At 40.1% G+C, this 21,380-nt stretch overlaps 1 protein-coding gene across 1 annotated transcript in view; it reads right to left on the bottom strand.

Moving 5' to 3' along the window:
• Positions 1–21,380, bottom strand: part of med13a (mediator complex subunit 13a) — a 74,728-nt gene that overhangs the window by 5,188 nt on the left and 48,160 nt on the right. The window contains exons 10-22 of the mRNA XM_058788751.1: positions 11,295–11,511; positions 9,276–9,306; positions 8,887–9,008; positions 8,483–8,573; positions 7,889–8,091; positions 7,395–7,594; positions 4,639–5,552; positions 3,763–3,930; positions 3,370–3,593; positions 2,072–2,261; positions 1,558–1,972; positions 1,202–1,421; positions 399–590 (exon numbers count right to left, since the gene is read on the bottom strand). Of these exons, the coding sequence (XP_058644734.1) occupies positions 399–590; positions 1,202–1,421; positions 1,558–1,972; positions 2,072–2,261; positions 3,370–3,593; positions 3,763–3,930; positions 4,639–5,552; positions 7,395–7,594; positions 7,889–8,091; positions 8,483–8,573; positions 8,887–9,008; positions 9,276–9,306; positions 11,295–11,511 (3,187 nt within the window). The remainder of the gene's footprint in view (positions 1–398; positions 591–1,201; positions 1,422–1,557; positions 1,973–2,071; positions 2,262–3,369; positions 3,594–3,762; positions 3,931–4,638; positions 5,553–7,394; positions 7,595–7,888; positions 8,092–8,482; positions 8,574–8,886; positions 9,009–9,275; positions 9,307–11,294; positions 11,512–21,380) is intronic.

Here is a 21,380-nt window from a genome sequence, read left to right as displayed (position 1 = left end):
CTGCCCAAGCAGATAATGGAAAGAGAACTGTTGGGTTGTGCGAGTCCCCTTTGGTTTTGTTCCAGGACAGGGAGGTCAGTGTAACAGTCTCCACACGTCACCGAGTTCTCATACAACACTGAGAGCCGTTAAAGAGCCTGAATGGGCTGCCAGGGCGGGAGCCATGGGCCCTGGGAGCCTCAAATAAGGGTGTTCATTTTGACACTGCTGGCACTGGGGACTGGCACTTTAACATGTCAGTCTGGAGCATTGACAGACCTTTAACAATGCTAATGTGTATTTTGTTTTTAATATTTAAGGTGCTTTGGAGACTGTCTGAGCTACCCATTTCTATACAACAAAAAAGGGAACTGCTTTTGAATTTGTCATCCAATCATTCTGCTGAACCCTCAACTCACATCTGGGTTCCTGAGGGAAGTGTCGAGGGCGAGGCCGGGGCCAAAACCCGTCAGTGATTTCACATTGGTGGAGGTTGGGAGGGGTCTTCTGCACTGGGTGAAGACTGAGAAGGCCAGAGACTTGAGGTGCTGGGCGTAGAGGTACCTCTCTTCACTCCTCACAGGCTGGAGCAAGTACTGACAGGGGACAATCTAAGAACACAAAGTACACAGATGTAAAACAGTGATTTGTTTCACTATTGTCTTCACATCGTATCTGCTGTTATAGGTGTCCTATATCCTATAGGTGTCTATTTGAGACCACAAGAAATGAAGTCACACAGTGGTTCTCAACCTTTCTGACTTCAAGATCCCCCATTTTTCACAACAATATTTGCCCAACATTCCTAGTTTAAACTGCACGATTCCAGACGTTTTAAGAGCTAAATGTTCTTCAGGGTTCCCACTCTCATTGAACTTAAATGACTTTTCCAGTTGTTCATAATTCACAAAAATATGACAGCTTGGCATAACTACAAAAACATATATTCGTTATAAAAGTACCCATGGAATTTTATTTAATAAATGACTTAGAAACCACACTTTTAAAAGTAGGGTTCTTCATATATCCAGGTTGAAAACATTGGGAACCCTGGTTCTTCAAAGAAAAAGGAGTGAATTTTAAAAAATTGTGGGTTTTTGAGCAGATTTGAATGCTTGTTTTATGCCAAGTCATCTTGGGGCCCCCTAGTTGTGAACCACTGCACTAGACTTTTTGCTGCATTGGCTTCCTTTCATTTGCATGTTAAACTGACTGTACCTACCTGTACAAACACAGAGTTGCGGATGTGAGATGGAAGGGCCAGCAGCATCTCCAGGTAGCAGCGGAGGAGTCCCAGCGTCCACATGCTTGATTGTGACACCCCTGGCTCTGCCTCCTCATATGAGAAGGGGTCCATAATATAGATCATGATGGCAGGTGGGTAGGTGATGGCATGGGAATCTCCATCTGTAGGAACTCCGACCTTTTCTCTCTCCATAGTGCTGATTTATAAAAGGGAAAGAAAGGGTCTTTAATGTGCTTTTAACACAAAACCAGATTTTAAGTGTTTTGACAGGACTTAAATTTATACATGATACTACAATTAAGACAGGAAAAGGCAACAAATACATTGTGTACCTCTCTGGTGGTTCAGATGGCCCCTGAGTCTGGCTGTTGATGGTTGAATTGTCTCCAGAGAGGCTTGAGTTCTGGGTGACAGCCTGCTGGCCCAGAGCCCCAGACTGGGAGCTGTTACCTTGGACTCCCATGCTTCCAAAGGGAGGGAACGAACTGGGCTTGGCAGACTGGATGCTGCTGCCCTGAGGGCCTGAGGAGGAGGAGGGGGTGTTATTGGTGTTGCCTGGCAGGCCTGAGCCACTGTTGCTGGCAGCACTGTTGTTGTTGAGGGCGGAGCCTCCGGAGGCCATTGAGGTTTGGGAGTTGGAGGAGGCGGAGCCTGAGGATTGCGAAGATGATGATTGGGTGGAAGAAGTGACAGGGGTTGGCTGAATGAGGAGAGAGCTGTCCAATGACTGTGTAGCGAGGTATGGAGCTGAAGAAACGGGGAACAAGATGAAGATTAGTGAGACAAGTACTCTTTGATATATTTCTGTGACAGCAGGGATAACTAAGAGAGAGAGATGGGTCTTACCGAGGTCATGTCTGCAGACTTGGGCAAACAGTTTGAGCTTGGCAAACGCATCACTGCTGCCACTAGCTGCTTTCAGGAACCAATCGCTGACTGGCTGTTCTGAGAGCTTCTTGGCAGCTGCTCCACCCACCCTAACAATGCCATCAGCATGCACTTTGGAGATTGGTCGATGCTGACCGAGCTTACAAGACTGTTGGGCAGAAACAGAGAGAAACCAATCAGAAAGCAGGTCAGAGAATCCAGGAAAGGTTTAAAAAAAAAAAAAAAAGTCATGTGTCAGTCACATGAAATTATTTTAATTTATTATTGTATTCATTATCACACTGGTTTGTTGCGAAAATATTTTACTGTTTACTGAATTATTCTAGTTATTTACTTATATTAGCTAATGAATCGGAAGTCTCGCCCATTCACAAGAAATAGCTTACTTCTATCTTAAAGTAAGGTGGACAGTGAGAGACAAAATTAAAGTCTGTGTAAAGAGAATTCTGAGAATTGTTTCTAAACACATTACAAATGTTAGAAATGTATTGCTGAAACACATTACAAAGAATTGTGGAGTTAAACCGTTAAACAGTTTTTCACCAATTCTGTGTTCAGGATTTTTTGGGCGGGGCTAAAACAGTGGCTCAATGACGCAATGGAGCCATCGAGCGTGGCCCCGCCCCTAACTCTATAATAACTATGTTGAGAGGTCAAGTTCTTAGTTTGTCAATCAATATGTGGCAGAATACATACAATTTAAAAACAGGGAGAGTTCACAATTCGCATCTAGAAACGCAAGCTTTACCGCTTTCTCTTCTTTCAAAGCGCACCGGAGCTTGCGCTCTCGTGGTGTTTGCCGTTGCTAAGCAACCATGAGCCGTGCTCACCCTGACGACGAGAAGGTTTCAACTCACTGCAGCGTTGAGCGCGCTTGCCGCACGTCTACAATTAAATAACGAACTTGCACGCTCAAACATGTATGGCTGTATAAATCCAATTAAGCTACTAGAGGTAGCATCAGTAGCATCCATTCAGGTTGTAACGGTATTTGACAGTTGAGAGAGACGGCCGCTTTCCCGCGAGTGGGCATGGTTTCAGCGCCGACAGAGGACACGCCCCCAGTGTTTGAGAGCAGAGAGTCCTGCTTATTTTTCAAAGATTTTGATAACTTATTTTAATTATTTGGCGATTTTTTTTTATCATTTAAATTTGGCTGGGTGGTTAATAACACATTTTTCTGTTGCTAGACAAACTCAGAATACATATTTTAATATCACTTTACACAGACTTTAAAGACTGACAAACTCTCTCACCTCGTAGACCGCTGTCAACTCTCTAAAGAAGTTCTTGGCTCCAGAGAGGAGAGCATCGCTGTCCGGGCAGAGGACCAGATAGCCCACGTCTCTCTGGGAGCCAAAGGGATCCAGCAGTAGCTTCTCCCAGTAGGGCAGGCCAAAGGGAGACAGCACCACAAAGTCATACTCATACCCAACCAAGAAGGTAGGAATGGGCAGCGGCTCCGGAGACTCATCAGTGCCTGGAGAGAAGCAAAGAAGTTAAGTCAGAGTGACAGGTGAGTGGTATCAAGGTTGCCCCTGCCAGCAATTTCAAAGTCCACTAACAATCTTGTCAATGGGTAATTTTGAACATTTCCACTCCAAAAATCATGATGGCCTTTTTGCTCAACAAGTTCCCTTGCTGCTTACCATAAGACCCTCTTCCTGCCATCTTGTGAAATTGCTGCCATGTGAGAGGCCCCTGGACTCCCCACGAGCGAACAGTCCTCTTCTTCTGGATGGCATCCTGAAGAACAGGCTGAAGAGAGAGGAGAACTCTCAACACATCCTGAGAGCACAGCCCGCTCACATCCACTGCTATAGAGAGAGAGAGAGAGAGAGAGAGAGAGAGACTGTTTAATACATATACTCAAATCTGACAATATTCAACATTTACTGCCATATATAAACACAGATAAAAGTAGAACACAGATAATGTACAGAAGCAAATATTTTACCAAAAACACCAAAACCTAAGTTTTTATTAAGGCAAAAAATAAAGTTAGTATATAAAGTTCAGAAATGAGGCATCTCTCTATTTCATTGCTACTCTGCAATCATTCTTGGTCACAGTGAAGTGTCCACACTGCTGAGATGTTTACCTGTTGTACAATCTACAACATGTGCAATAAAACAGATGCTGCCACTGGCAAAACACATCATCCTAAAGCACTGATTTCAGCCCTCCAAAACTATTTTATCCAAATACAGAAAATTAAAATTATTTTTGGTATTGTTGGTTTCTGAAATTTTGTTGCATCACTAGCAGAACACGTAAATGGTAATAAGCGGTCAACTGTAAAAGGAAGGACTGAGAACAATTAATTGCTCACAGTAAGACCAGGAATGTGTATTAAAAGTAAGTAGAGTCAACTTTGACCTCAAGTTATCATGGCCATCTTCTCTTTTGTAACTGTGAATGTCGTCCTTCTTTAATGATCATATCTGTAATAATTAAAGTACTAGCCTAATGACGAGTATTGATTTTTGAAGTGAACAAATGGCGAACATGCTCTAATCTCTCACCGCTGCGTTTGGCCCAATGGTGCAAACACGTGCTTTTCACCAGCGTCTCGTCCACCTTCCCACCGGACATGTTATCCATGAACTGCCGCCCGTGTTCTAGAGCCAGGTAACAGTCGTTGTGGAAGTCCCTTTCCTCCACACGCACACATGGTGGTACAGTGACACCCCCTGGCCCTTGGGAAGGCAGTCCCTCTGGGTCCAACGCCAGCATAGGGGAGAAGGGATTAGTGCACTGATCCTGCAGGACAGAGATAAGCTCGTCCGGGACTCGATCCTTGCCTCCAGCCCCTGTCTTCTCCAGCGACATGCTCCGTAATGCCTCAAATCGCTTCTCCGCCTCCTGGCTCACGTCTGAACCCCGTCCGATGATATCCAGCTCGTCTTCCAGGAAGAGGCCAGAGCCATTACCGTAGCGCCGGTTGACGACAGCGCTGAAGCCGCACCCGCAGGGATACTGGGCCTCCATGTTGGGGTCGCTGATGTAGATGCCCACGTCGGCGCCTTTGATGTTCATGTTGCAGACGCAGATGCAGCAGCTGTCGAAGTTGCAGTCCTTGAACAGGTTCATGACAGACTCCGACAGGATGAGGTTGACGTATAGGCTGTGGGCTTCGGGGATGGAGGGAACCGTCGCAGGCTCCACAGAGTTGAGTGGCCTGCAGGTGGAGGGCGTTGAGGCCGGCGAGTACAGGTCCGAGTTCTCATATTTGAGGGAACCTTGCACACTGGCTGGGCCTCTGGGGGTCCGGGGTGTCCGTGGGGTACGAGGGGTGGGAGCTGAGAAACGAGGCGTGGCAGGGGATGGGAGGATGCTTGTGCCGCTGTTGCTGGGCGGAGCGCTGTTAGACAAGAATGGCGTGTGGGTCTGAGGGGTGTACGTTTGGATATACTCTTGTTCCATAGCATTGTTTTCACTAGAGTTCAAAAAGCAGAAAAAGACAAGAGGTTAATTGGGACATCACTGAAGTCAAACCCTACAACATTTAAAAAATCTTGTCTATTCTCACTATCATAGATGATTATTGGATATTAACATCATGAGCTGCAGTACTGTACTTGTATCCCAAGAAGACCTCTGGGGTGGGAGGGAGTGAGAAACTATTTTTAGACAGACGGTCCAACAGGCAGCTGTGCAAGAAATGAAAGCACAGCTTGTGCCACATGGACTGTATGTGTGTGCGAGTGTGAGAATGCCGAGTGTAGCTCCCGGTGGCCTTTAAAAACAGGCAGGCGTTTGAAGGTCCCCCATTTGAAGACGTGGCCCTCTCCCCCAGCTGCTGTGGGTTATAAAAGAAGCCTAACCAGCTCATAAAGGGCTTTTGGACTGACTTAAACAAATGTGGACTTTATGACCAGACTTATCACCCTGTCATCGACCATTCGCAACACCCCCCTACCTCTCTCGATTTCACTAAATTTCTACCAACAGCAAATATAATGTCCAAGAACACAACGTTCTATTTGCTCTGAGATTAATGTACGAAAATAACTTTATCCGATTATTTTTTCATCTGTTTAGATACAGTGCCAGTACAAAGAGACAATACAAGCTCAAGTCTAACTTGAGACTAACAGAATGAAAGAGGATAGCTGAAGTTGATCCCTGACACAGGTTCATAACATCACATGAAAAAGCAAACCAGACGACAAGAATACGACATGAATAACAATCAGATGTGGTCATCTGAGTGAACACCAGCTATTCAAATAAACCAGTCCACGAGAAACGGAGTAGCTTGAGTGTGGACAGTGAAGAAGCTGTGAGATAAGCAGCTTCTAAATATAAGAAAATAAAAGGACAGTGGCAGCAGATGGATTTGACAGGCTAATTACCAGTGTGTTAACACCTGTTCTTTGCTTTTATTCTCTATTCGCCATTACTAAGAACAAGAGGTGTGTGGGTGTAACTGATTCCACAGAGCACGAGTTTGTACCTACAGTTCTAGGGTGAATCTTGCAGAAAATTATTTGCATGTAAATGTAAAATTATATTTTACCCTAAAAATCAAAAGGGAAAGGCTTTTTTTTTTTTTAGCATTGTGCAATAATTTATGAGAATGAAAGACAAAAAGATATTAAAATGGCCGAATGAGAATTTGTCAAGGAAACTTTCAGAATTAATAATCTTAATTGCAAATTATTTTATTTGGGAGTGAAATATGACCCAGACATTTCTTTGTCAAGTCAAGTCACCTTTATTTATATAGCGCTTTTAACAATACAAATTGTGTCAAAGCACTTAACAGTATCAAATTGGAGGATAGAGTGTCAGCAATGTATAATGATAAACACTCAATTTTCAGTTAAAGGCATTTCATTATTGAATTTAGAGATGTCATTGTCTAGCTCAGTTTAGTTCAAATAGTATCTGTGCAATATCGATGATAATCGCTAGAAATTAAGTGTCCCCAACTAGGTAAGCCAGAGGCGACAGCGGCAAGGAACCAAAACTCCCTCTGCGACAGAATGGAGAAAAAAAACCTTGGGAGAAACCAGGCTCAGTCAGGGGGCCAGGTCTCCTCTGGCCAGACGAAACCCGCAGTTCATTTCCAACCGCAGCCATGTCAGATTGTGTAAAGGGCTTATCTGATTCCCGTGGTCTTGTCCCGATGGAGCATTTTAATTTATAATTTAATGTGTTTGTTATATTTGTGTTTGCTTTGTGAGACCCTTAGTGCATACAAAAGTCTGTGTAAAGATATGGGTGTTGTTTATACAGTAAGTTCAGTACATTTCACCCCAGATGTGAAACTCACCCATCCTTGCTGAAAATGGTCATAGCAGGTACAGAGTTGAGTAGCTCCAGTTTTCCCACTGTCCAGCTGGGCCTGTAAACACACTCATCAGGCAGTTTGATAGGGGGCAGGCACTGACTGGGCAAAGACTTCAGGGGGGCAAACATGGAGCAGCCCACAAACGACTGACACAACTCAGGCTTGTACACAAATGAGAAGTCCTGAGGAGAGAGAGAAAACCATATTCAGTTTGTTGTTGTGTCATTCCAGTTCAATAGCAATTTAATTAAAAAAAAATTAAAGCACTTGAGTAAATGCATGCAAGCTAATTTCAACAAGTTTAAAGATCATAGATAATTTAGCTGCAAATAAATTCCTAATATCAAACATGAAGTGCGTTCCCATTGGCTGTGATCATGTTGCTCTGCACAGCATTTTGCTATCAATAGAGAATAGAAACGTACTGCACTGCACATGGTTAGGACATGGTGTAGCAGTCTTATTACTCGTCTAACCTTGATTTCAGAAGGTTTGGGGCTGCAGAAACTCTCCTCCACCTCGATTTTAAACTGACCACCCAGAGCAGTAGGGCCATCTAGAGTGTTGAGGCCAGAGCCAGGCTCCATACAGCCATACTCTTTGTTCATGGGAGAGTAACCCATGTTGTGCTGCTCTAAAGATGGAGGCGTAGGGAACATCTGGTGTAGATCAGCCGCGCCTGAGGGATGGATGAGCAGAGGGAAAGATGACATGTAAGTGGAAGGATGCAGGGGACGATACACAGTACATGCATAAAAATATTATGTTTTAAATTGTCTCATTTCCTACTTATTCTCATGGAAAGCAAAATCACTTATTGTCAAAATGTCAAAGTTGCAAAGAACTTTTAAAAAATGTTTCGATTAGTTAATTTAAAAGCATATAGTATTTCTGAACCTTTAATGTTTGCACGTTAAAGAAAACTAACACCCTGTTCCCACTCAAAGAAATGTGCATGATGTTACTGCTTGTAATGTAAAAATGGTCATAATGGCCAGCAGGGAGCAGTATACAGAGTTTGAATGATGAAGTAAACCCTGTATATTTATAGAGACAGAGACTGTGCTCACTTATACAGGGAACAGGGTCCATTGTGGCTGGTTTCGACTCCTTACTGCCAAACTTCTCATCTGCTCCATTTACAGCTCTCCGTGCTCCAGGCTATGGAGAAATACACAAATTAGCCAAAAATCAGAGCTATGATTTAATTAAAATTACAGCAATTTCTCTACAGTAAAATTTAAAAAAAAAAAAACACATTTCCATTGCAACACACCCTTATTTTCAAATAGCCGAGCAATGGTAATTTTATCAGTGATTACATATTGATTAACATCTAATTACGTACAGCAATCAGCTCCGAGCCCTTGCGTCATTGTGAAAATTTGCCAAACCAGCAAAATTTATTTTCACACAGTGACGCAAAGGGGAGACAAAATAGAAAGAGATAATAGAAAGACAGCTTGATACTAACTGTTTGTTCGTCCTCATCTGAGTTGAAGAGGTTGTCCAGGTCTTTGAAGGAGACTGCCAGGTCTGAATCATGTATGAGGCTGGTGGAAGCAGCCCGGTTATGGGCCGCAGCCCGCTGAGCATCTGAGAAAGAGAAAGAGAGAGAGAGAGAAAGCTTAACACACAGGCCTGTTCTCCAGCTTTATCTAGCGTAACCACAGCCTGGGCTTGAGACCATATCAGGACGAACCCTTTCCCTCACTCAGCGAACACATTTAACCTTTATGGGCAACAATACACTAAACTAACCCAGGCTGTCAACAGGGAAACTATTTCAAATAAAATAAGTGGACTGAGGGTTTGAGAGGGGTTTATGAGAGAGTCACTGGAGTGTAACAGGACAATCCTTACCATCTGATAGTGCAGCACTGCCATCTTCTCCCTGTGAGAGAGAAAATAAGTGATGGTAAGTGTTAAAAAAAAAAAGACATTATATAATGCACAGATACACAAAGGTTGTGTTAGATTAGATATGCAGGGTCCAAAATGTACTTTGAAACATGTCAATCGCAGCTGAGTTGAGACAAAACTAAAACATACTGTAAAAAGTGTTAACCTCCAAATGTTACCTCAAAGAGCTATTTCTTCCCCTTAAAATAGTTCTATTAGGTACAGATTGACGCATTTAGGTGAAATTTTGACATGAATAAAACCAGTTCATGTACATGTTATTTATTTTCAGTGTAGTCCTCAATAGTAGGCACACACTGATTAACTTTTCCACAAAACAAAGATGAAAACAGTCCAGAGTTTGTCAGTTCATGAACACATGTTGGTTAACAATCACCTAGAAGCAGCCAACCAATGAGACAAGGTGACAGCAAAAGAAGAGTGAGGGAGAGTGTGAAAAAGAGAAACAGAGTGAGTGAGTGTGGAAGCATGTTTATATTTCACCACCAAATTATATCTTCCACACACAGAATAACAAATAACACTGTAACAGCACAGGCTAATGGGACTGCAGCTTTCCCTCAGCGCCTTACAAACCCACCCCGGACCCTTAACCTGCCCCTCATGCAACCTCCACATCTCAGAGCCACCATTACAATGCAAGCCGCACGCTATGCAGAGATTCATTACGCCGTGCATAATTTCATTACGCTGCAGGCCGTCTCTCTGCATAAAGAGTGTAATCTGTTCCTCCATACACACACTTCACATCCTAATGACCAACTCTGTAATAAACGCCTGTACATGCAAATCACTCCTCCCCGTAATCGATAGCAGAACCCTGGGGTGGAGTATAGGAGTTAAGAAAGCAATTTTCTATGTAGACTATGTATTTTACAACAAATGAACGCTGCTGTGTGTGCTTACATGTAACAGACACACGTGTGTTATAAATGAGTCTGTGCTGCACCATATGGCCTACATTACTTAATCCTCTCCTGTGACAGCAAAAAGTAGCTGTAAGGTTACCAAGACACACATATGACGAGTAATTCTGAGAGTAGGTACCAAAAAAGCTTTTACAAAACAATGAAGTAACAGAGTACAGAAGGACAAAGCTGATTTTTGTTAATCCTTCACAGCTGCCAAAAAGACACTTAAAGTATGTGTGAAAATCCAACAGGAATGGGAAAGACTGTGTTCGCCCCCTCTATTCATGCTCTCTCCTCCACGTTTGAGGGTGTCAGATTCAGATCTCAGATGGGAATCTCCCATGAGCTGAAGACAGCAGACATGATGCCAGCATATTACACTCTACACTGCCAATGGAGAATCTGCGGTGTCTAAAATTCCTTTTCGCATGGAACAAAAGTCCATGTGAAACTGTATTCACAACCCTTTGTACTTCCGTTATGTTGCATATTTCTAAGTGAAAATGAAACTAGCTTATGAAAAGTGAAGAGCACCCTTACATTTACCATTCAAATGTTTGGAGCCAATAAGCTTTATTTTTTTCTTTATTCAGTAAGGATTCATTAAATAGATCAATTATAATGCTGCATAAGAATTTTATTTAAAACATGCTATTCTTTTCAACGGTTTCATGACTTTCACAGAAATATTTTCACAAAAATAACTTTTGTCTTCAACAATGATAATGTTTCTTGAGCATCAAATCAGCATATTAGAAGTATTTCTGAAGGATCATGTGACACTAAAGACTGGAGTAATGGCCGCTGAAAATTCTGCTGTCACCACAGGAATATTTAAAAAAAAAGATTTTTTAAAACATGAATTATAAATATATTAATTTGACAATATTACCGTTTTACCTCTATTTTCCATCAAATAAATGCAGCCTCTGTTAGTATGATACTTAAAAAAAAAAAAAAAAATCTTACCAACCCCAAACTTTTAAACATTAGTTTATCCCAAAGATTAGTGCATTGTGGGACATCTCTACCAAAAAACATTGCTCACCTTGTGTTTCTTCCCTGGTTCTCTATCTCCCCCAGCTTTGTCTTTCTTATCCGAGAAGGTGAACTTAACATCTCCGTCAACAAAAGCGTAGGGGTCTACCTCAGGCTCGTGGTCGCCGTCGGTGATGGCTGCAGCCAGGTACTGGTTCTGTCGCTGCAGATACGTCTGGATCCGTTCATCTGAGACCTTGAGCGGCCTTTTGGAGGCAACCATTAACCTGAAAAGGACAAAAGAAAAATAGGTCAAACCATAGCTGAAATATTATAACACTTCTTGGTACCCTCATACTGACCAGAGACAATTATAACCCCCAGACCAATCAAGTGTGCAATATTTGGGATTAAAGGATTATTTTTGATTGAAATTAACACATTCATAGTATAACAGAAAACCTACAGTAGTTGACAATAAATCATAATGCTATCTACAAGCTTTGAAGTTCTATCCAAGTTTTAATCACTCAGTGTCTCTCAAATCTTTACTTGTGTTATGTAAAATCCCTCTGTGTTAGTTAAATGGCATGTACCAGCCACTGTCCTTTTCACACAGATCAGACCACTGTAGCTCTGATGGGGGGGGGGGGGTGACAGCACACAGTGGCACTGGCCAGAGATTAAACCCATTTTGAGACCCCAGAGAGCACAGGGATTACACTGGGCCTTAACAGCAGAATAGACACAAGAGGACTCCAGCCAAGTGCATACTGGGATTGCACTGCATACCATTACATCTTGCTACGGCCAACAGAGAAAGCTCTCGAAACCTCTCTTTCCTGATCTTGGGCAACTGCAGGCAAACAACAATCTTACAGTGAAAACAATATAGAACTAAAAATGCAAAGTACTAAAATGTTGGAATGTTCACACGTCTAAAATTGCTGAAGGAAACTGCATTATTTAAAACATCAAATATTTGTGAAGGACCCACGCTAAAACAACATTTTCAAACCAGCCATTTTTTGTTTCTAGTGAGGGATTAGGGGCACATATTTTTCAACTTAATACTATCAACACGCATTCTTCCAGGAAGACAACGGCACGGCTGAGCGATGTGTACACTTCATTTTGTCATAATACTGCTGCTTCGTGAATTTATGAGGGGAATAAAGTCGTTGCTTTCAATAGCTCTCATCCGCAACGGTTTAGAGAAAAGTTCATACTACATGAACATTATTCACACAAAAGTGTCCAAACATTCTCACACAGGGCCAAATATCAGGACGACCAACAAATGTTCACCCTTCAACAGATTCAACAAACGCCACTTCATGTTAATAGATGACACTATACGAAAAACCAAATGTTTTCTTTTTTTGGATACAAAGTGGCAAAAGTGATGAATGTGCACTCCTCTAAGAGAATCGGCATGAGAATTTTAGTCATCATGTATTAGCACAAATACGGAGCTAACTGCATTAAAATAACAACTTCATGTCTTTTGGAAGCAGTGTGGGTAACCGTTTGTTGATTCAAGTTCCTGGAGAAAGCAGATAAGATGTACACTTTAGCAGATATTCAACACACAAGTAAACATGTCACGACTTAGTTGGAGACTGTCATCAAACAGCACTGGCACCAGTGTCAAATGACTGTGCTTTTAAATCAAGGTAACCACATGGGAGGCAAGTTCCCATGGTGCTTTTCTTGGAAGTCTAAAGAGTTGGTGCATGTTGCAAGAGTGTCAAGTGCTGAGCATGTGTGGATATGAACACAACCTCATTTCACACTTTGTTTATTATTAATCATAGAGAAAAATTAACCATGTAATTGCAGTAGGTTGACAAAAATATTAAGCAGCACAACTTTTTTCAAAATGATAAGATTTCTTTTTCTTGAGCACCAAATCTGCATATTATAGACGGTTTCAATGGCAACAACATAAACAAACGTTACTGCGCATGCACACTTTTGTGGCCCTAACTTAACTTCCGGTAGACATCCAAATAGAATCAATAACAACAGCAAGTCCCTCTAGAGTAGATAATTTTTTGATAAGCAAAATATGTTTGCTGCGTAAATCAGACAGACTTATTAAAAATGCAAATTCATTCTCTGCCAGCAGGAGGCGCTTTAAAGCAGGAGAACTAGAGGTTTCCCCCGGTAACGGCTGCTGGGCTGTACACAAAGCAGCCATGAGCTTACAAACGCTGCTTTATCAGGCATATAACATGCATGATGAAATGAAAATGACATGGAACATTTTCTAAAGACAGTCTTCTTTCCTTAAATACAGTGATATAAAAACACCCGCGCCTCGTTTTGATTTTTAAAGGTGCATGTGTTCATGTTTATTCAAGGAAGCCTTTTGGAAAATCGGTCAGTTGTCGCCACAAATAAATTAATTTATGGGAAACACATCCCACAACACAACAACCTGAGCCCAGCTTCATTACTCATAACTTTAACTGCGTTTGTAGCCGTCGCAACTAACCAGACTGATAAACAAATACAAACCGGAAGTTATCTTCGGCCAGGCACATGTGCCCGATGAAACCATCTATAATAATTTCTTAAGGATCATGTGAGACTGAAGCCTGACGTAATGGCTGCTGAAAATTTATCATTGCCAACACAGGAATAAAATCACATTTTAAAATATAAAAATAGAAGAGTTATTTTAAATCATAATATTTCACAATATTACTGTTTTTACTGTAGTTTTGATCATATAAATGCAGCCTTGATGAGCATAATATACTTAATAAAAAAATAAATAAATCTTACCAACCCCAAACTTTTGAACATTAGCGTGCATAATATAAGCAAAGGCCCCTTAATTTTACAGAGAGTGAAGGAAAGTAGTCTCCCAATGTCTCTTTCGGTCTTGTCTCTTTCAATGCCTCTTTCTTTGTCCTTAAGGTCCACAAGCTAGTGTTTAAAAGTATATCATGTTAATTTCCAGCCTAAATCCCCACTTAAACCCCTGAGTGTTTGTATGCACGTGAGAGACGGACCCATAATCTCCTAGTTCACAACAGTGCTGGGCCTGCACATTAGTGAAGTATGATGTCAAAAGGGCGCATCGCGAGAGATTAACATGGTGTGCGCACTCAGAGAAAGAACATTCTACACAAAACAAGAGTGTGGTTAATGTGTGTGTTTGAGTGAGCGGTGTGCGAAGCTACATCACAGCTATTCCAAAACACAGCTCACAAACAGACAAGGACGTTTGGGGTTCAGTATTGGGGGCTCTCGCTAACAAACTCTGGCTGCTGGAAATAAAAAGCCGTGAGCGGAGGAGATTAAGGGGGTCCACTGGGTGGTCCTGCTCTCACTTTAGAATCACAGTTACTTAAGCCATTATAACACATCACAAATGCACAAGGCAATCCTCCTGGCTGTTTACAGGTTATGGAGAGCTCTAAATCCTAAAGATACGTACTTTTAGTTCACTACATTGTTTGAGACTTCAGGGAGGTTTTAAAAGCGAATGTAAACAAAATATGTCTTAAAGGGAACATGTATGGAGGAAAACCAGATTTTTTTCCCCTTTCCTTTTGAAAACACAGCAGCCAAAACAGGGATGTGCAACAGCGATCAAGTATGTGACAGTGATGATCAATCACGAAAACGATGATCATGGAAAAAAAATTTCCCTGATTGGTTATAGCAGCACTTTGGGCAGCACCCTGAGCTCTGATTGTTTAGTTTGCCACAGCATGCAGTCCAAAATATAGATGTGAGAAGAGAGAAAAGCATGGCTTCAAAGTCACGCAGTGATGTCTGGGTTAGCTACATACATATCTGATTAATCTAATATAGGATGCATTGGGATATTAACATTTATTAACATGCTCAATGTGCTGCATATTACCAGAAGGTGCGTTTACATGGAGCATTGTAATCCGTTTAAAAGTCCAATCCGAATGAAAATGCTCCATATAAACACCTCAATTGGAATAAAAATTCCCAAACCGAATGAAATTGTAATCGGTTTGAGAGGGGTGGGATAAACCTTTCTATAAACCGAACAAAATTAAAATTCTGCCATGTAAACGCGTTTAACATTACTTTGCGGCATTCTGGAATTTGGGGACACAACAGTAGAGACTGGGAAATAGTGGAGGTAGAAGTTCAAATTTAAATTATACAGTTAAAACACATTAGAATGGAGAACGTTTGCTGTGTAATGCACTGCCGTTTCTGCTCTCATGACCGGAGTGGAAAATTGATCTGAAATGAAGTGCAATTTTCAGCTTATAAACAACACAATGGTGACAGTATAGCTTCCCCAAAATTTTGAGGTGAAAATGGGAGGACGACGACGATTTACTGTTAATAAAATTCACAATTAATTTCAGTTTATGTCTCAGAATGTGTATTTTGTTGTTTGTAATTTCACAGCTGTAATAACATAACATGTTACTAAAGTTGGAAAGTGCTGCTTTTCTATCGCAAATGTGCCGAATCTGCTCATGTAATTACAACCGCTAATGATAGAGAAGGGGAGGGGGAGCTGAGCTCTCGTGCCTCAGAAAAAAAATAAATTTGCCCACCACCATCGAGTGTTCACTTTCAGTGCTGAGGAGTGTTGAGAAAAGAAACCTCGCAGGGGAGGCTAGCCTGCCTTCTGGTATATCAACCAATCATCATAGATGCGTAAGTTGTGTGATATTAGTTTGAACGTCTCCCGCTGCGATGATAATGTACCAAGTACTTACTGATGAGTAGAGATATTGAATATTTGATCGCCAACAGATTTACCAAGCTGTCATTCAAACAGTATATAATACAAATTACAAATAAAGGGAGAACACGCCTAAGCTGGATATAGGCTACAGCAGTCGGCTTAATTAAATGGCACAACAGGCAGCTCTCTTTTAACACAGACTTTTAAAAAGGGATGGATGTTTGCTTCAATTGATAGGCCAGGTAAGTGAAATTATATTATTGCTGTACGTGTCATTTTCTTTACATTTTCTGACTAAAAGCAACCAAAAAGCCATTTTTAAAGTGCTTAAGCAAACAATAATAATAATAATAATAATAAGCAGGGATTCCCAGACCAATACAATTAGTGTGCCGCCTCTATTTTTGTCGTTTGTATTTATTTATTACAGATTCATAATTTCCAATCTGCTTGAAGTGCTCACACCATGAATAATGTATGAAAACACGCTTGGAAATGTTATTTGTTATATATCTCGTTGCGATCACTCTCCGTGTTCATAAAGCAAAGCTCTTTTGATTTATTGTTCAGCAACTCTTGGTAAGAAATCGTTTATTTGTTCTATTTAATGTACAGTAAAACTTTTTAGTATCACAACAATTAGGGATGGGTACCGAGAACTGGTATTTTTTTGGACCGTAATTGGGTCAATACCAGACTACCGGTAAGCTTCAGGACAAACGATACTGTTATTGATACTTGCGTTGTTTTATCTCCGTATACTTCAATGTTAATGACGAATTAGAAGCAGTTGCATGACATTTTCCTTCACTGAATGACGTGGCCATCGTTTGCTCGATGTGCGTGTGATATCCGTGCGCATGTGCGGTGTGTGTTTGCGTGCAATCAGTCATCGCGGCAAGAGTGAAACGTTCGAAAGTGTGGGCTCATATTACAAAACTAAGCGACACCAGTGTCAGATGCAACATGCAGTAGTGTAATAGTGAACAAAGGAGGGAACACCAGTAATATAATGAAACATTTACTAACAAAACACAGCATCTACCTCAAGCAATGCGCTGTGTTTACTATGTGTTTACTATGTCTCCCGGCTCCAGCTCCAACTGCAATTCGCGCGACACATTCACATCAAATGCTGATTCAGCGGTAGAGTTACACTCACGAGACACCGCACTTATTCGCAATCACAAAAGTACATTATTTGCTAGGGATGCTCCGATCGATCGGCCGATAAACACATTTTGTGTGATGTACATGATGCGTGGGGACAAATGATTTGGCGCCGCAGTCATGTCATTGCCGGTGTGGAAATACTACAACTCTTCGAGAAACAATGAAAAATGTGTTATTTGTTGTGTATGTTTTTCATGATGACTGAATGGATATTTAATTTTTAACAGCAGATTCAGTGATGTTAGAGCTGATCTGCGCATCACTGCAAATGTCTGCGGCGCGCTCCACGGGAACCGGAGCTGATCACGGACGCTCTAGTCAATGCTTATGTTTATACCAGCCACGCTGCGGCATGTTTCTGAAGCGCCTCTCCGCGCTGCTTGGCTAAAAATAGTCTTTTGTGAGTTGGCACAGCATGGAGGACGGAACAAAACCTCGTCGGAGCCGTAAGGGGTAACGGTAACATAATACATTGATCGTGGTCTGCTTTTAAATGAACATTTATTTATAAAACAAAATATCTTCTTTGGCCATATTAGCCGTGTCAATAGCATTAACACAGGCTTTACTCCTTTCAAACTTTATCTGGAACGTCACCATTTGTGTCACTGCAACTTCCCGATCAGGCAAACACACACACACACACACACACATGAAATCGTCTGCCTGATGAAAAAATGTATTTAAAATAAATCATAACTGGTGCAAATATTAACTACATTTTTTATTCACCCGCAAATAATCAGAATGCATTTTTTTATTACTGTGATTGAACTACTCCGTTTTGTTCTTTATGTTTATATTTCTTTTTTCCTCTTCAGTCTTATATTGGACAGTATTAAACCTTTTGAGTTACATCAGACTTCTCCATGTTGGAGTTTAAATGTTTCTATTTATTTTATCCTCTCTCTAAAATTGGACAAAGTTAAATTAAACCTAATGAGTTGCATTAAACTACTCCAATTAATTATTTTAGGAGTTTAAATGTTTTCTCTTTTTTTTGTAATTAAATTTGTCCTGCTCAGACTTGTATTAGACGATGTTTAAATTACATCAGACTTCTCAATTTTAGGAGATTAAACGTTTATTTTGTCCTCCACAGATTACTATTGGATAATGTTTAAATAAACCTTGTGGGCTGCATCAGACTGATCCATTTTGTTTGTATTTAATTTTGTCATTAAGTATGCTGATATACATAATGTTATGCATAAACCCCATTTCAAAGGCATATCAAAATGTTAACTGTATAAGGAATTTCTATAACATTATTACACATGTTGCATAAAGCTTGAAGCATCAGAATCGGCACTGGTATCGGCCAATCACCATGACAAGAAATTGGTACTCGGCTGCAAAGATCCTGATCGGAGCATCCCTATTATTTGCGTGTACTTTAGTTTAAAGCCATGCTGGTTAAACATTTAATTTGCGTGCTGTTCTGACATCCGCTTATTCAGAGCGCTTACACCTGAAGCGTGCGTACGCTAAAAGGCCGGTCAAACAGCACATGATTACATAGTTGTCGTCTGATTGCGCTAATACTGCCAAAAACACACTAGGTTTACATATAAACACAGTTAGTTATGTCTCAAGTGAAAGTAAACAGTTGAGAGAGAGAGAGAGAAACAGAAACAGATGTGTGCAGGTCTTAAACGGACAGAAATAAACATAACGCCGATTTTCATTAAAGACATAGTTCACCCAAAAATTACAATTCTGTTATTTACTCACTGTCATGTTGTACCAAACCTGTATTAATTATTATTCTTGTGCTGAACACAATAGATGATATTTTGAAGAATGTTTGGTTACCCACATTCTTCAAAATATCTTCTTTTGTGTTCAGAACAAGAATAAAAGTTAATACATTCTTCAAAATAATTTTGTGTTTAACAGAAGAAAGAAACTCATTCAGGTTTAAAACAATCTGAGTGTGAGTAAATGACGACAATTTTCATTTATGGGTGAACTATTCCTTTAATGTTAATTAAATAAAACACAAAGAGAAAAATAACTCCCTGCTCCTGACTGAAGAACTTTAATACAGTTGCTAAAGTTCAACCATAATAAAATAACTTGACATTTTCAACAATTTCTTGCACCAAATAGTATCGATAACAGTATCCCCATCCCTAATCACAATACAATTCATTTTAGAGCTGCTTTACAGAGGGACGTACTGTTATTTTATCCCTCAGTGCTTTAACATTAAGAAATTATGGCGATATGATGATATGTCTTGATCAACTGGCTGAGATCAAGCTATATTGTGTTTATTATTTTATCTGATAGATGGGCTTATATCTGTTTAACTTAGTTATTAGAAACTGCAAACAAGAAATCAGTTTGGTTCTGTGTGTGGTAGGCTACAATAGAAGACGGCCGTATAATTTCTATGAATTTCAAAAGTATGTCAAAACACCCCTCTTGGCAAGTAACTTTGTAGCTTTAACAACGATTAATCTGTGGGATCCCCTCGAAAACGAGACGGTACATCTCAAGGGGTTAATCCTAATAAATAAATTCAAATTCAATCTAATTTATACACTGGAGTACAAATGCACCGATCGACCGGACATATTTTGTTTTATTTCAGACTATCTCTGTCCCGTGCTTGCACACAAATTGCACTGCAATCATTTTCCCAAATGCCATTTGTGTGGAAATATTACGTTATTATAATTAGTCTGTAAATGGCCGTTAACAGAGGCCAGAGACGCTGAAGACAAACGCAAAAAATAGGAAAAAATACTGTAGCAGTCAGATCAAGATCACTGTTCACGATGTGTGAAATATAGGAAGAAAATCCAAATATTGAATTTTATATGAAAGTGGTTCTGAGGGGAACTGGCTGTTTTGAGAAATGGTGTTTTCTTTTCATTTAGTCTCCATATAATTAAATTAGTGTTAATAAGCGCAGCGCTGCTCTGTTTACAGTGGTAACCAAGGAGTTGTTCTATAAGCGCCACCTGCTGTCAGAGAGTGAAAGTGCGTCTCATTCAGCCCGCCTGCTGTTTCTGTCATGCAGATGTTTTATGTAGCACAATTTCACAAAGCTAGAGTCAGGTCATTCTGTTTTTGCTTCAGATTTTGAAATTATACAGTCTAATATAAATCAAACATTGCACATTTTTTGGGGGGGGGTTTTGTGGATCAATTCATGATTAAAATGCAGTGGCTGCCTCTAATTTCAAATGGCTATGAAAAATCAAGGTGCAACAAAGACTGAAGAATATGTAATGTTATTTAATATGTGATTTGTCAATTTCTGCACCCGAACATCTACAAACATAAAAACCTAAAGAATCATTTCATTTCTATCTTTGTGCTATAGGCATATGTTTGTGCTATACACTTTTAATAATGTTTAAACTTTATATTTATGTTTATATCTGGCTAGTGATTTTTGCCGTTTTATCGAAATTGAAATAGATAATTGTAAAATTTAATTGGTATCTAAAATATTGGTGTCATATAAGCTTATTTATTATAATAGAGATCAAAAACAACGATAACAGCAACTATTTTATTTTTTTGAGTCAGGGCCAGTAGAAAAAATCCTTAGCGTTGATCCCTGCAAAACGATTCTTGATCTACATTTTTTCGCCAATTAATTCTTCTGCTGTGCAAATACATCTTTACAATTTTACATTTTACCTAAAATTGCAGTTTCTATGCTTTTTGTTTATAGTTGGAATCTCTGTATGTCAGCACTGCCATCTTAAAAATAGGGGTGTGAATCCTCACTGGTTTCACGATTCAATTCAATTACGATTATCATTATCAATGGGGAAATCGTGGCCATGCACTTTGGACCACTTTGGTAACCTTACTTGGCCACACGTCACTTTCACTTTCGTCATCAACTCAACATCACGATGCGTCATTCTCAGTTTCCAATTGATAAATTTAAGTTTCATATAAATTTTATATCAAATTTATTTTGTGCAAAATTTACTTTATTTTATTATTTTTTTTAAGTATACAAGTAGGCTAATTTTTAAAACAATTACTTATTTAAAATAAGTGTTCGATAAGTATCCGAAAGTTTACAGACAATAGTTATGGGTTTATCTTTGTTTCCTCAGCATTATTGCCGTTTGATTATTACTGATGAGATCATAGACACTGGCAGCTTTAACAGGCTGCAATCACACTAATGCACAGATCTATTTCGACATATCAGAGGTTTTGTCCTGTTCTGAAAACATAACTGACTGTGTGTAGCCTACATCAATTTCGTATAAAAATATTCGAAAATGCAAGTGCATTTAACTGCAG

This window comes from Onychostoma macrolepis, chromosome 10 (genome assembly GCF_012432095.1).
Source record: "Onychostoma macrolepis isolate SWU-2019 chromosome 10, ASM1243209v1, whole genome shotgun sequence".
In the NCBI taxonomy this organism is placed as follows: domain Eukaryota; kingdom Metazoa; phylum Chordata; class Actinopteri; order Cypriniformes; family Cyprinidae; genus Onychostoma; species Onychostoma macrolepis.
The sequence above is the reverse complement of the archived record's forward strand: the minus strand, read 5'-3'. Positions and strand labels throughout refer to the sequence as shown.